The sequence below is a fragment of the Stigmatopora nigra genome, chromosome 19, assembly GCF_051989575.1.
Source record: "Stigmatopora nigra isolate UIUO_SnigA chromosome 19, RoL_Snig_1.1, whole genome shotgun sequence".
Classification (NCBI taxonomy): Eukaryota; Metazoa; Chordata; class Actinopteri; order Syngnathiformes; family Syngnathidae; genus Stigmatopora; species Stigmatopora nigra.
The window spans coordinates 3,830,565-3,845,768 of record NC_135526.1 but is presented as its reverse complement, the minus strand read 5'-3'; the positions used below and the strand labels follow the sequence as shown (position 1 = coordinate 3,845,768).

The window sequence follows — 15,204 nt, the reverse complement described above, 5'->3', positions numbered from 1 at the left end:
GCGGCCCAGTAGACCGAGTGATTAGTGCGCCGGCCTCACAGCTCTAGGGTCTTGGGTTCAAATCCAGGCATTGTCCATCAGTGTGGAGTTTGTTCTCCCTGTGCTGCGTGGGTTTCCTTGCACATTCCAAAAACAGGCAAGGTAGGCTGACGGGATACTCTAAATTTAGAGTGAATGGCGTAAATCAAGGTAATTGCTATAAAAGTGGATAGATCACTGCAATATTTTTACCTTTCTGTACTGTGTGCATGCTCAGTGCAAAGAAGACATCACCACTGCCATCTACTGTCGTGGGTGATCAACTACACACGTTTCCCGGCATCACAATGATATAATCATGTGAATCACCAATAAGTTAATGATTTCTCACGAAAATGGAATATTCCCACACATGACAAGATCACATTGTTTGCACTCTAAATTACATATAATGTATGACATTTTTGTTTGATGGGGTGCAACGCGATATTTCCCTTAAGTCAAATATATGCATTTCTCAATACAAGTTGTGAAAAGTGGATGTTCACGACTTAAAAAATATATAAATATAAATCGGCCCTTGTGAGTATAACAAAGGGTGAAATGCCCCCTTTTGAATATTTATGACCCCTCGTGGTTACTGACTGAACTACTACTCGTCAGTCGATTCTGCTTTGTGGTAGCATGTTGTTATTGTCCGCTATCATCGATGCCAGAATGGTGAAGAAGTAAAACTAAACGCACTGTAAGTTGCACTATTCGGATGAAGCTGTGAAGCTCCCTCGTGCAATCATTATGTGTTTAATTAATGACGCGTGTAGATCCTTGCTAAGGCGTTGCTAACGAGTAGCGATCAGATGTGTTTGTTAGGCGCGGGGGCACTTGCTTCCTTTAGGGGTGTTTTTTTGTCGTCGGTAAAGGATCGTAGGTAGAATATGTTTTTGACAGAACGGACAATTCTCTAGGAGTTGCATCGCATCTTTGTGGAACGATCGCCGAGGCTATGTTGATGTTAGCATCTTGATCCTAGCATAGTCAACCATTGCTGGGAGGTGAGAAGACATGGGCCCTTTAAATAGTCGTTTTAGTGCTTAAACTTTGTTTAGTCATTTACCTCCAGCAGTGATTATTGTTTGTGGTGTCTACACAACGACGCGTGTTGCGATTTCCGACATCTCGCCATCAATAATGCATCTAAATAGGAGTATAATTGTACTGTATAGTTGTCATGTGATTGCTTTTCCCCCCACATGACCCCTACAATTTACCACATTTAAGATAACCAGATCTTGTTCAGATTTAGTGATGCAAAACAATACTATTATTTGGGTTCATACCCCATAAAAATGGCCCTTCATGAAATTGTGAGGGTGTATAAAAAATCAAAATAAAGGACTGGTTATGGGCAAATATTGATGGGAGAATACTGGACAGCAAATATTAAAAGCTGAGATCACATTTTAAAGTGTTCTTTTTTTCCCTTCTTTTTAATATGAGTGATGCCTTCTCAGCCAATGTTTGAGGCAACAATGCATAGAAAATATAGATTAATGTTTGTTTTGCTACCTTATTAATCTCTTGACTTCATTTTTTTCCAGGCTAAATAATTAGTCTAAAATTAAATGTCTTATTCCATTTGAAGAATGGCTGACAAAAAAGGAACCATTGTCACTCCGGTCAAAACTCTAACAAGGAAAGAAAAAGAAGTGCGAAAGCAAAAGGTAACAATATCAAAATGGATTGAAATTACTTGAACTGAATGCATGCGGATGAGGGAAAGTGCTGTTTTGAATGATTGTGTTGATCTTCTAGGAGCAAGAAAAAGCAGCTGTAGTTTTTGAAGAATTTTTAGCATCATTTGAGCCCAACCAGAAGAGTGGGGTGAAAACTTTCGTCCGCGGAGGCATTGTGAATCCAACAAAAGGTCGGGTGTTTGCTATACTCTCTCTTACAAAATGTAACAGTAAAAAAATATTATTTTTCAGCCATTATACCAGAAAAAAACTCAAAAGAGTTATAATTTACAATAATTATTATTGTTTAATGACTACTATTGTCCTTGCAGATGAGGAAGCAGCAGAGGCCACTAAAAATAGACTTTATCGACCTGCCTCCTCGAGGTTTGTTTCTCAATCGGATGATCCCCCACCATCACATTATGCAGAGAGCAAAAAGTCTGTAAGTTGGGCCCCTTACAAAATATCCAAATTTAGCTGACAGATTGAATCAAAACCAATATGTCAATGGGATGTATGTTTTTGTTTCCCAGGCTTTTAAAAAAAAGGTAGAGGAAAAGAAAAAGAGTAACTTGGAGCTCTTCAAGGAGGAACTAAAGCTGTAAGTCTAAAAAAAAACACGTTCCCATATAGTGTTGCACTAAATTTGTCAGTTAACTTAAATTTATATACGTGTCTTTTTGAAAATATAGAATTCAAGAAGAGCGTGAGGAAAGACATAAAAGAAAGCAAAATGAACCAACCGGTGGAGGACTTCTGGAATCACCATTGTTAGGACGTCCTAGTAAGAACCTGCTGTTATGTTATTTTGTATTGAGATGCTAAAAATCAAGTAAATGGTAATTTGAGTCTTTTTTTCCGCCGTCATATTTCTTATTTTTACTTTACAATAAATAAACCTTATGTTCCACAGCATTTTATGATGACCCAACAGTGCCAATCAACACAAACCTATACATCAACTGCATCAGTCCAAAGGTAGACCTCAAACTTGAGTAGAGCGTGATGTGAGTTTATATCTCTTTGGGATTTGACACATTGTTGTTCTTTAGATGAACGAGGAGATACTTTGCAAGGAGTTTGTAAAGTATGGTCCTCTGGCCAGCGTGAAGATAATGTGGCCCCGCACGGATGAGGAGCGCGGCAGGAATTCGAACAGGGCTTTCGTGGCTTTTATGACACGAAAAGACGCGGAACGTGCTTTTGCAGCCCTTGATGGTACTTTTAATGATATACTCCTATTCTCCACTATTCTATTGGCTATGTCTCACATAAAGGTTGATTTCTGACTCCTAGGTAAAGTAATAATGGGATTTGAAATGAAGCTGGGATGGGGCAGACCAGCTCGAATCCCACCTCAACCGCTTTACACTCCAGTGGGGGTGAGGGCGGCTCCGCCGCCCCAGTCCGGTCTCCCTTTTAACGCTCAGCCAAGGGATCGCTTCCGAAATGACTTCACCAAACCCCTGGCCTTGAACAAAATAGATCTCGATAAGGTAATGTCTTGTTTTGTTGGCTTTATGCATGTTGATGATATAATGTCGTGCCAACAAAAAAAACACCTATGCATCACTCACAGAACTATACAAATGCATAATTCTCCATTTTACCATATTTATTCGAGTATAACGCGCAACCAACGTAAAAAAAAAAGCCCTTTTGGATAAAGGCCTGTCTGCATTCAATACTGACATTGAACAAGTTGTTGAAAGGGCTGTGGTATATGGGGGGGAAAAAAAAGAATAACTATTAAAAACAGCCGTTGGTGTCATTGTCACTCAATAGTAAAAGTGTGACCCCTGTATTGCCCTTTCTACGAAATGAATACTATGGTTTTTATGCTGTGTATTATCCTGTAGTGTTTCATATGTACAAATACTCACATATGTCATATTTTCACTATTTGGTTTGACTTCACAAACAGACTCTGTCCGAAGCCGTAGTCAAAGTGGTTATCCCGACCGAAAGGTACACACACTCTTCCTCCTACGACTGACCAGCTGTTAGAACAAAGTGATAGAACAGAGGCAGGTGCTCTAACATATTCAAACGTTGACAAAAAAAACAGTCAATAAAAATGACCTAAAAAAGATACAGATCACAAAGGCCTCCAACATAAGTTCAGTTTAAAGAAAAAAAAATCCCTCAAAATAGTGGTCTCCACTGTTAACAAAAGTCCACACTTAGAATAATTACATGGTATTTTCCATTTAAACAAAGATTATTAAAATAGGTCTCTTTTTTTAAAATTAATTATAACCATAGATGTCAAAGACACTATATAGAGACTATATATGTAATACATTTATTTATAAAGTACCACACTGCAATGATTTTGATTGTAATCACCTGCCAGTAAATAAAGTGAACTATTACAAGGTGTGGCTTTAACTATTGTCAGAATGAAACCATAATTTCATTTTTCTAAAATAAAAAAAATAGTCACATTTGAATGTTTGTCTAATGTGCTTTATGGCTGGGAGGGATTCTTTTTACCTCTTTAACTGAGCCACCATAAAATCCTATAAAAGTAGTGCACTTGAATTGAAATGGGGCGTCCTTTTTGACAGGCAAATATTTGCATTCCAAGTTGTCAAAGAGTAAATGCTTTGACAAGGACTGACACAGTTCGACTGCAGCAAAAAGCCACCCTGCAGTTTGCACAGGTCACTGGCTCAGTTTAAAGAGGTATTAAGAGATCTTGCCTGATGGAGACAAAATTGAATGAATGACATAAATAAATCACTTGCTCTTCCTCACTCCACAGAAATGTATTACTCGTCATCCATCGAATGATAGAGTTTGTGGTGCGTGAAGGTCCTTTATTTGAAGCCATAATAATGAACAAAGAAAAAAGTAACCCGGAATACAGGTACAAAAAAAGGGCTTTCGTGTTACCCAATCAGTGTTCAAGGTAACTTACTCATGTTATTTTGTTTTTGGCACAGCTTCCTTTTTGACAACAAGAGTCAAAACCATGTTTACTATCGCTGGAAGCTATTCAGCATCCTCCAGGTATTGATTTATGTTACTCTTTTACTACAAATGTGTTTGGTATTTTTTGACATGCAGGGAGATACGATGTCGTCAAACTATGACTTTTCAAAAGTCTCACCACTTCATGTAATCTAAAAATAAGGACAGTAAGGCAACAAATCTGTTGCATGTCTCCACTATGTTCCAATGTCGCATGTCTGGACAAATGTACTTGGATATTAAACTGTACTTAGATATTAAACAGTACTTAGATATTAAACAGTACTTAGATATTAAACAGTACTTAGATGTTAAACAGTACTTAGATATTAAACAGTACGTAGATATTAAACAGTACTTAGATATTAAACAGTACTTTGATATTAAACAGTACTTAGAATCTAAGTACTGTTTAATATCTAAGTACTGTTTAATATCTAAGTCTTAGATATTAAACAGTACTTAGATATTAAACAGTACTTTGATATTAAACAGTACTTGAATATTAAACAGTACTTTGATATTAAACAGTACTTGAATATTAAACAGTACTTAGATATTAAACAGTACTTAGATATTAAACAGTACTTTGATAATAAAATCTCTCTTACTGTTATGTGCTTTGCTCAAGTGCCAGTTGATATTTACTACAATGCTGATAATTGTATGAAGAATTTCTATATGTAGATTGAGCCTTAAATGTTGGTGTATTTCATTTTTATTTTCTCAGGGAGAGTCTCTGGCCAAATGGAGGACTGCAGATTTCCGCATGTTCCGCGGAGGCTCAGTTTGGAGGCCACCCATCCTCAACTCTTACTTAGACAGAGATGAGGGAGAGGACGAAGTGGAGGACGTCGTTTCTTCCAACGAGGAGGTGAAAAAGGGACAGCTACGAGCCGAGTGAGTACGCCAAGCAGGTGCAGCCATGTTAACTCGGCTGCATTCAGATGTTTCTTTTTTTTCCCCAAAGAGTCCCACACAAAGTCGATATAATGGGCGGGCCTCAAGCGAAAAGCCATGTTGGGAGTGATGCAAATTCTTTTTTCCCCCACAGGCACAGAGAGAAGTTGGAGGCGCTGCTTCGAGAGCTCACTCCGAGCCGAGGAGACGTTGCCGACGCCATGCTTTTCTGTCTCGAACGAGCGGACGCGGCCGAGGAAGTGGTGGGAAACATCACAGAATCTTTCTCCTGGCCTCAGTCTTCCCTTCAGAAGAGGGTAAGTTTATCTTCCATAATTGAAGCCATTATTTAAGACTCCCTCGCAGTAATTGCTGAATTGTAAAACTCTCTAACCTTGTTCTATTAGGTTGCCAATTTGTATCTCGTATCGGACATTCTATACAACTCCAGTGCCAAAGTAGCCGGGGCGTCATATTACCGGAAACAGTAAGAGATGTTCCTTTTTTATTGATCTTATCCTCTTGATTGTTATTGTCTTATTTATAGCGACTATTTCAATGGTTTATTTTTTCAGTTTTGAATCAAAGCTGTCACAGATATTTGGAGTGCTTCATGAAGTGTACAAAAACATACAAGCCAGGCTTCAAGCCGAACAATTTAAGGTAATCATTTCGCACTCTGCTTATTGGGATATTCTATTTGGGGAAAATAATATGTAAAAGTATTTTTTTTCTTCTTTCCCATAGCAAAAGGTGACCGGGTGTTTTCGAGCTTGGGAGGACTGGGCCATATACCCGCAGCCTTATCTCATCCACCTTCAAAACATCTTTCTGGGCTTTGTCAAAGCCACAGAGGAGTTGGCATTAGAGGAAGAAGTAAGAGGGGAAAATGTCCTTTTTCCATCTAACAGATGTGTCAAGGTTACCAAATGACTTGGGTTTTTCTATTAGGACAATTCCTCCGAGCTGGATGGCGCACCATTAGCCAGCGAGCTGATAGACGGAGTGCCAATGAGTAAAGTGCCCGTGGACGACCTGGATGGCTGCCCCATAGGTTGGGATTCTCTGGACGGCATTCCAGTTGACGACATCGATGGTGTCCCCTTGGGAAGCGCCATGGACGACATTGACGGAATGCCGCGTGAGTAAAGTGCCTTGCTTCATTGTACGGGATGGAGTGGTTTCAAGTATCCGGAGCTAAGCCTTTCTTTGTCTTCAGTGGTCGACAGCAAAGGGGTTCTCTCTAGAGGGCCTTTGTCCAAGTGGGAGAAGACGCCGGATGAGGAGAGTTTCTCGCAAGGTAAGGCGGGCACGTCGTTAATCTGCTTGGTGCGGGAGATTGATCTTTTTATCTTGCTCAGCTTTGCCCAAATCCAAGTGGAGTGCTGCAACCAGCAAGCACAATAATGAAGTGAATGTGAGGTAAGAGTCAATCTTTTTTTTTTTTTTGTCTGTCGACACATCTCCACAAACATTTCTTCCGTCCTACACAGCGTCAAATCACTGGTTGGAGGCAACTCGGAGAGCGACAACAGCAATGACTCCGGCAACTTCCCCACTGCACATTTCCAGTGTTCATTGAAAAGCTTTCAAATGTCTGAAAGTCAAAGAAAAAAGTTGAGAGAGCTTGAAGTAAGTGGCTCTTAATATGTATTATTCATATAATACATATATCCTTAAAACCAATCCTTAAAATCCAGTATGGCTATTTTTGCAGTCACACAAATTTGGTCTCAAAATCACAGCAAATAACGAAAATATCGAATATTATCCAAATGCATCTTAAAACTAAATCAACTTGGGGATATCCCAACTAATGAGCGAGTTTTAACATAACCTTTGTAATCCAGTTGAAGGTTCTGACATTCCAAGACGAGCTGGAAAGTGGCAAGAGAGAGCGAAAGTCTGGAATGAGCATCCAACAACATGTGGAGTATTACAGGAACAAACTACTCCAGAAGGTATTTGGAACTCGAGCAAGAAAAAAAAACATAGCTCAGTAAAGATAAATATTTCTTTAATAACAAAGTTTGGATTGGCAACAGTGACAAAAGTACAGTTACAACACCACAAGAAGAATGCTCTGTTAAATCAGACCTCATGTTAAACATTGTGGTCCCAGAGAACCCCCTTTGCTAACAATCATGCGATTTTCAGATACTAAACATTTACTTTCTGCTGTAGGAATTTGAAAATGAGGAGAAACCTGAGAGATCAACACCCAAATCAAAAGACAAGCCAGCAGAAGACAAAAAGGAGAAAAAGAGCAGAAAAAGCGAAGATGGAGACAGACAACGGAGTCGAGATGCTGACAAGCGTGCTCGAAAATCAAATAGCAACTCCCCTTCAAAGTAAGTGATGCAAGACATTTGTTCTGTGCAAAAATTGTCTTCTTAAACTTATGCCGCGTCTGCCTTCAGGTGTCCCAGACAGTCCAAACGTTCCCGATCTCGATCTCCAGAGTGGAGGGGGCGGAGTTCCCGATCACAGTCCCCACATCGCTCTCATAAGAAGTCAAAGAAGAGTAAACACTGACTCTCGCGTCTACCATTCAGTTTTCTGTCGTCTTGGTCCCGAACAAATCCTCTCTCAAGATTTCAGCTTTTTGTATCATATTTAGACACTTATTGTATTTTTGTTTTACATATGTTTATAAAATAATTTGAAATGTGCACTACTCAAACATTAAATCACATTTAGTGATGATGTGCATTTGTGACATTTCTTCTTGGGGGAGGAGGAGAAAAGTGCAAGGTTTAAGGATCAACTTAAAAATATTAAAAAGCACTTTTATTGAGGAGGAAGTCAATAGAGCGGAAAGTTGCTTATAAAAGCAATATGTGTGCAATCTTACATTGTAAATCTACAGTCTTTATAAATTGAAACGTCTCAAATATAGAACCATTAGTGTTTCTGAAATGTATATTAAGATACCTGACACAATTAAATAATAATCCCGTATCGAAAATGTTTCTATCACAGGCCGAGGAAATGTTAAGGCTGAAACTTTAAGAAAAAAAAAAGCAAGCTGGACTTTTTTTTTAGGCACAGTTACACATCACCTTTTCAAGACGAAATGTTCCAGACACATTGAAATATGTGACTCAAAAATAGGAAGAGGTATCCTCTGAAAAGTCACACCACGAGAAGCTACCCAGGTATTCCGAATCAATGAATACGTCTCCAACGTTTTGCCTCTGCTTAATCCGTGTGACGTTGGCGATTAGAGCTTCTACAAATTCCCAACTACTTAACAGTTGCTTGGCAATAAACTGAAACGCGTGACCATTAAAACTAGAGCAATTGTTTGTAAGTGAGCTAAAAAGTCACTTTTCAGAGCTCAATATTTCTTCACATTGATGAAAACCTTGATGGCTCCAGTAAAATCGGCAGAGAGAAGGACTTCAGTGTGATCTGTCTTTAGCGCACCTGCAAGACAGAATGGTCAAAATCAAACCCCTGAAACACATTTCTGGGATTTAACAAAGTCATGCACTCTACCTGAGGGAATTGTTTCCGACTCGTTAGAGTCCAAACTCTTGCACTCAGCATCAGTTTTTTCCACTAGGTTCTCTTGTGGCACAATAAGTCCCGGTTGTGGTGCGAAAATGGCAGATGTGACCACAGCGTTGTGTGCTGCACAAAGAGACAAGTTTTTACCCACTAAATCAATGATTAACTAGTCAAACATTTAAAAAAAAATCAACAATCGAGACTCATACAAATTGTGCGTTGTCGAGCTGTGCTTTTTATGGTTTATTTGAAAGAGAAACCAGTTGTCTGCTCAGCATAGTAATGGCTGTGCTTTTTATGGTTAATTTGAAAGAAAAACCATTTTGCTGCTCAGTAAAATCCAATCTATTGAACTCAGTAAAGTACCCCCTAAACCTAAAAGTGACAGTGGAACTTTCAAAATACTGTTAATATAAATCAGTAGTCACCTTTAATTCCTTCCCAGAAGTCATTGCGGTCCCTCCGTACAGATGTGAATTTGCTGAGGTCGTGGTAAGTGCTCCAGATGTACACACATTTATCCTCTGAGCCACTGACGATGAAAGAGTAGTCGTGGCTGTGGGACAACAGTCGCATTAAAACCCATTTTGCTTTTAATATTTGATGTAAATTAAGACATGAGCAAAGCGACTGAGGGGTCAAACAAGTGAGACTTGCCAACATGTCCTAATGTTGCTTTGGTTAAAAATTGTTCACCTGAAGCTGGCTTTAATCTGACTGCTGCTATTGACGTAACCCTTGTACTTCATGGATAGAGACAAGTCCCGCAGGTCGTAAAGGCGGATGCGGGAATCATTTGAGGTGACCAAAATCTACAAGACCACAAACAGTTTAAAACAAGTCCTGGATGTAAAATGTCTCTCTCTTATTTTTAGTGTATATATTCCAAAGGGAGTTATAGAAAAGACAGGGTTAGTTACTTACCTTATTCTCTCCGGGTAATGGTTCAATGCCGGTAATTTTTCGCCCAACTTTGTTCCTGCCTCTGGTGGACCTCACGTGTATTTGGGTATGATATTTCAGGCGCTGCAAATTTCACAAACAGTCAAGAGTATATCTTCTTGGCAGCCAATGGCTGATGTAGTTAAGGTAAGATGGCGTACCTCTGTGTCATAGAAGATGCATCTTCCATCATAGGTGCCAATGACAGCGTACTTTCCATTTTGACAGAAGTTGGCAGCTGTGATGAGGCGCGTTTGGCCATCCACCTCATTCCATAGAGCAACCTTTTTGTCCGGAATGTTCCACAATCGCAGCTTTCCATCGAGAGAGCCGCTTAAGAAGTACCTGTCATCCTGTGAAGAAACAAAATCAACAGTTATTCATGGTGCCTTTGTGTTAATTAAGAAAGTTGTTGAGCAGTTGTTTACCCTGGGATGGAATGTGATGGCGGTGACAAAATCAATGTGCTGAAAGCAGCAGAGACACTCTCGCCTGGATATGTGCCACAGTCTGACCGTTTTATCCATGGAAGACGAAAGCAGGAAAAAGTTCTGGTGAGCCAGAAAGTAGATCGAATGAGACTGGGCAGCGTGCCGATTTAAGGATAAACTGAACGCTTTGCGATAAAACACCTTTGACCAAGATAAATCCAACAAATCTGCCGTGTGGCCTTTGTACTTGCAGAAAGGGACCTGGCGAAAAGGGGCATTCCTGTCTTCAGTGTCTGGGTCCTCTGGAACACAACTTGCCTAAAACACAAGAATACGCCTCTTGACTGTACAAGTAAGGATAGCAACTGAAAAAAAAATGAACTCATGATCTGAAAATATTTCAACTAAGATTTCCTTTGGTGCAGTTTAACCTTGTTTAAAAAAAAGCCTTGTTGTTTCGGTTCCCATGTCATTGTTAAAAAATGTCAAATTGGAAAAATATCATTTTTCACTTGGTTAAAGCAGATCAAAACAGAGACAAAACAGACAGACATTTTTTTCTCTCTCCAGAATTCACTAACCCCAGGATCAGTGTCAGATTTGGAGGAACACAAGCTTTCCTGAGAGGGCGAAGGGGACACTCGACCTAGAGAAGCAAATGTAGTCACTTACAATACCACTTGTTTTTATTCAAATGATGTCCTAAATGCCTGTGTTGCTTATCTAAATACCTTCAGTGTTGTATTTCAATCTCATGTTGTTGAAATAGTCAAAGGCAGTCTTTAGGACCCAAATGCGAACTACGTTATCTTGGCCGGCGGTTGCCAACAGCCTGCCGCAGTGAGAAAATTTCATTGTCCACACGGCCCCCTAGAAACAATGGACGAATGTTAGTTTCCTTTGTAAAAGAACAAGAAGGAAAGAAAGGACAAATGATCCTACCGTGTGTTCACCACTTAAATCTTGCACGACCTTGATTTGGTCAAAGTCAAAAGGACCCTTAAAGCTGTGTGCTGCTTTGAATTTGGCAGGCCTGGTATAAGGCATCCCTTCGTCATCACTGGAGGAAGGGTCATCTTGATCTGTGTGAAAGACTGACGCCGAGAGAGTTAACGTAATGATCAGTTCACGTAATGTAAAAATTGGATTTGAAGAAAAATACAAAGCATGGAAAGTTTGGCACTATCCTCCAATTGTTTTTACCTTCATCGCGAACACTTTTCACTTTGTTTACAGCCTTCTCTCCATATTCCTCTGCAAAATGCTTGGCCTTCTTCACAGATTTGCCCAGGAATTTCTTCAGCTGAGTTCTTGATTGAAAGGAAAAATTCAAATGGACATAGAATTAATGTGAACATGTGTTTGAAGGATCTTAAGGAAATGCAACTGAAAATTACATGACGTAAATCAGAGCTTCAAATGTGCAGGCAAAAAGGGGTTCAAATTAGGTTAATCCAGCCTGCGAATAAATTCTACCTGACTGGCACCTTCAAACTTTACATACAAAATTCCATGCTTTTATTTTGAAATTGGTGCAATAACATCAGAAATGTATGATTTCTGTTATCGAAGGCGTATACCAGTTTTTCCCCAACCTTTTTTGAGCTGCGGCACTTTTTGCATTGAAGAAAATCTGAAAATCTTTTAATTTAAAACTATGTCACCTATATTAACAATAGCTATTCTCATCCAAGTAAGTTTGAAGCCTTACGTTCTCTGTTTCAGTTTCCCCCCGTCCGAGTCTGTCAGTGGAGCCTGTGACTTGTCATCGTCATCTGACTGTGCTTCATCATTCCTGAGAGGAAAAAAAAGATTTCCCTTCAAAATATATTAGCTTGTTTTTTTAAAGCAAAATTTCCAAGTGTCCAAATCACTCAAAAGAGTAATACATCTGCTAATTGATTTCATTGTGCAAAATTCAACATCTCAATACTATTTAAGTCCCAAGATACCCTTTAATTTTGGCACACTAGAGGGAAGAGTAATGGCGACAACCCTGCCAAATCAATTGAATTAAAAAAAAATCATCAAAACCACAACGTTGCACTTACGTGATATACTCTTTGGTCCTCCTCATGATGTATAAAGTGAGCGGGTTAATCCCAGCAGGAAGTTTCTCCTCTGCCTGGATTAAGGGGATCTCTTCACCAGTGTCGAGGTTCTTGATCATCACACTGGCCAGGATTTCCTGTTTTAACGTTCATTTTGGTCCTTTGATGATGAAGCCAGCTCACATTAAATTAAAAAAAAAAAAACACAACAACCTACCTCATCAGTGAGTTCTCTTCCAGAGTTTGAGCGTGGTCGCTGAGGACCTGGAACGTGACCCTCACCCAGGGACAAGACCTCCTCATCATCATTCTCCTAAAATAAACAAAATTGTCATTCTTTCAACACAAGAAAAGGGACCACCACACTGGATCCAGTACAAGGTCTGACTTTTAACAACTAAAACACAGCTGACCTGTGCAGTCACCACTTTGTCTCCACTTGTGGCACTGGCCAGATCCAAGGAGTGCTGCAACTCTCTGGTTAGGCTCCTCACAGTGCTACTTGGAGACACTAAACCAGACGGTTCCAGAGGGTCACTGATGACTTGTCTCATTACAGATACTGTACAAAACACACCCAAAAAAAAATCATGGTCATTTTTTTTATACCAGATACGTTTTTAAGTTTAAACTCCATCTTTTCCAATTCCAACGAGGTTTTATGACACACTACTGGAGCCGAGGTATTGTTTACCTTCAAGCATGCTGGGCCTGAGACACTCCAGAGATTTCTTGGAAGGGATACTCTGCAAAGATGGTGGAGGCGGTCTTGGTGGGGGAGCTCCGCTGGGAGGACGCGGTCGTGAAGGTGGGGGCTTCTTGGTGCTAGCTACAATATCTGGTTCCACCGTGAACTGTCGCGGAGGTTTTGTAGGCCCAGATCCGTCCATAGAGTCCGTTGCACTGTCACTGAATGGAACTTGCTCCAAAATGTCAGCAGATCTGGGATCCTGCTGCTCTTCCGCAACCAAAATTCCCCCATCAGAGTGACTTTGTCCTATCGTGCTGGTGATATCTGGTGGCTGAACACCTTCCTGTGTCCCAACTAAAGGTATGGGGAGATCAAAGGGATCTGGGGCAGGGAGAGAGTCCACTCCGTTTGTTGAAGAACATTCCGCTTGCTCTTCTGGCCTCTCGATAAGTTGCGGTTCATCGGTTGCGACAGGAACTTCCTGAGTATTACTCTCTTCCTTTGACTTGGCTTCCACGGTCACATCTGCGTGTAGTTGATCCAAAAGCTCAGCGACATCTCGATTTTCCTTTTGACTTTCCTCAATGATGCTGTCAATGATCTAAGAGTCAAAAAAAAGCTCTTTTCAGCAAACAGCAACAACAGGGCAAATGTGACTGAGTGTTTTTTGGCTTTAAAAAGGTAAGGCCAGGTTATGTGGCAGACATGGGGGTATAACAAATTAACAGGTGACCTGACAATAGAAACTGACTGTTAAATGGTTTCATTATTAGCTTTGTTTTGTTATGTAAACAACTTGAGTTAGTCAACTTATTTACACTACCCCTACCACAAACTATTTTCTTCTACAAACTGCACAGTGACATTGAAATTTACTCGGATAAACCTCAAGATATATGTGTATTGATAGGCAATAAAGTAGAAAAACACACATGTAGGGAATCATCTGGCGGTGTCTCAGATGCAGCCTCTCCACAGCACTCTTCAGATTTCTATGAGAAGTAAATGATTTTTACATTATTTTCTGAACTGCTTATCCTTACAGGGGTCGCAGGGGTGCTGGAGCCTATCCCATCCAACACACCCTGTCACCCTCGTGAGGATAAAGCAGTTCAGAAAATGAGATGATGAGATTTTCTAGAAACAATCTGATAGAAAGTAAGATCTTTAGTATCGAGACACCCCTTGTAAGTATCATCACAAACTTTCTTACCTGAGGAATGACAAACTTGGTAGGAGACCTAAAAGACAAGACACGTGTTAAAAAAAAACTAACAATCACAATGGTAACCATCTTTAATGTCATGACTAAATAGCAGTACTTTTGAACACATAAGCTTTGACCAACATTGTTTGAGAAAATCATGTGCTGTACACAGTAAATCAAGGCCAACCACACATAATACTTAGAGTAATTTGTATTCCAAGCATCATAGCCAAATGTATTTGCTTACACTTTGGGAGAGGGGCTGAAATGAACGTCCTCTGGAGCATCGTAGAACTCCTCCGTGTCGCTCGTGTCAGACGCCATGATAACTCCCTAACGAGCCCGTTTCAAAATCCAGGCGACTAGCCTACTAAATAAAAGATCAACATGCGAGCGACTAAAACGAGACGTCACCCCTGCCTGTTTTGCTCCTTTTGAATAGTAAGGCAACATGAAAAAGGCTTGATCTGGGCTTCTTTAAAAACCACTTTCCCGGCAACGTCACAACATTACGTTGCACTGTGCCGAACTAGATACATAGATTTATACTAGCGAATGGCTAACAAGTATGGAAGCCAGTTATCATCTACTAAAAACATGTAGTCGAGTGATCTTCGTCCAGGTATGTGAAATCAATTGCGACTTAACGTCAATTATCAAGCGATCCGTAGGCACAAAACAGCCTTATAAACAAACCCATTCCTAAATTAAAGAAAAATGTCAGCCAGTGTCCAAAGGGCGGGGCACAGTCCTGGGTGCTTCTTCTTCTTCTTTGGTC

General features: G+C 40.1%; 2 protein-coding genes across 4 annotated transcripts; one reads left to right on the top strand and one right to left on the bottom strand.

Moving 5' to 3' along the window:
- The first annotated feature begins 591 nt into the window (after positions 1 to 591).
- On the top strand, positions 592 to 8,303 carry LOC144213061 (U2 snRNP-associated SURP motif-containing protein). Of its 3 annotated transcripts, none has more exons than XM_077741309.1 (24): positions 592 to 724; positions 1,578 to 1,700; positions 1,792 to 1,903; positions 2,045 to 2,157; positions 2,249 to 2,316; positions 2,408 to 2,499; positions 2,629 to 2,693; positions 2,768 to 2,933; positions 3,012 to 3,211; positions 3,640 to 3,683; positions 4,483 to 4,587; positions 4,664 to 4,730; positions 5,422 to 5,591; positions 5,746 to 5,908; positions 5,999 to 6,078; positions 6,167 to 6,254; positions 6,339 to 6,467; positions 6,543 to 6,732; positions 6,811 to 6,891; positions 6,953 to 7,013; positions 7,085 to 7,223; positions 7,442 to 7,552; positions 7,776 to 7,942; positions 8,012 to 8,303. In XM_077741309.1, the coding sequence occupies exons 2-24, from the start codon at positions 1,623 to 1,625 to the stop codon at positions 8,124 to 8,126; spliced, it is 2,604 nt and encodes an 867-aa protein (XP_077597435.1). In that variant the 5' UTR covers positions 592 to 724; positions 1,578 to 1,622; the 3' UTR covers positions 8,127 to 8,303. The 3 variants fall into 3 exon arrangements, with proteins under 3 accessions (XP_077597435.1, XP_077597437.1, XP_077597436.1); XM_077741311.1 differs by having other exon boundaries at positions 631 to 724; positions 1,622 to 1,700; XM_077741310.1 differs by lacking the exon at positions 592 to 724 and adding an exon at positions 824 to 1,031.
- Positions 7,592 to 15,203, bottom strand: wdr44 (WD repeat domain 44). The gene is made up of 20 exons (XM_077741307.1): positions 14,674 to 15,203; positions 14,433 to 14,460; positions 14,152 to 14,211; positions 13,223 to 13,820; positions 12,942 to 13,090; positions 12,746 to 12,841; positions 12,529 to 12,665; positions 12,189 to 12,272; positions 11,681 to 11,787; positions 11,420 to 11,571; positions 11,209 to 11,347; positions 11,059 to 11,123; positions 10,679 to 10,795; positions 10,475 to 10,597; positions 10,208 to 10,399; positions 10,029 to 10,130; positions 9,801 to 9,916; positions 9,533 to 9,660; positions 9,093 to 9,227; positions 7,592 to 9,020 (listed from the first exon to the last, which is right to left on the bottom strand). The coding sequence occupies exons 1-20, from the start codon at positions 14,748 to 14,750 to the stop codon at positions 8,932 to 8,934; spliced, it is 2,694 nt and encodes an 897-aa protein (XP_077597433.1). The 5' UTR covers positions 14,751 to 15,203; the 3' UTR covers positions 7,592 to 8,931.
- Between the last annotated feature and the right edge of the window lies 1 nt (position 15,204).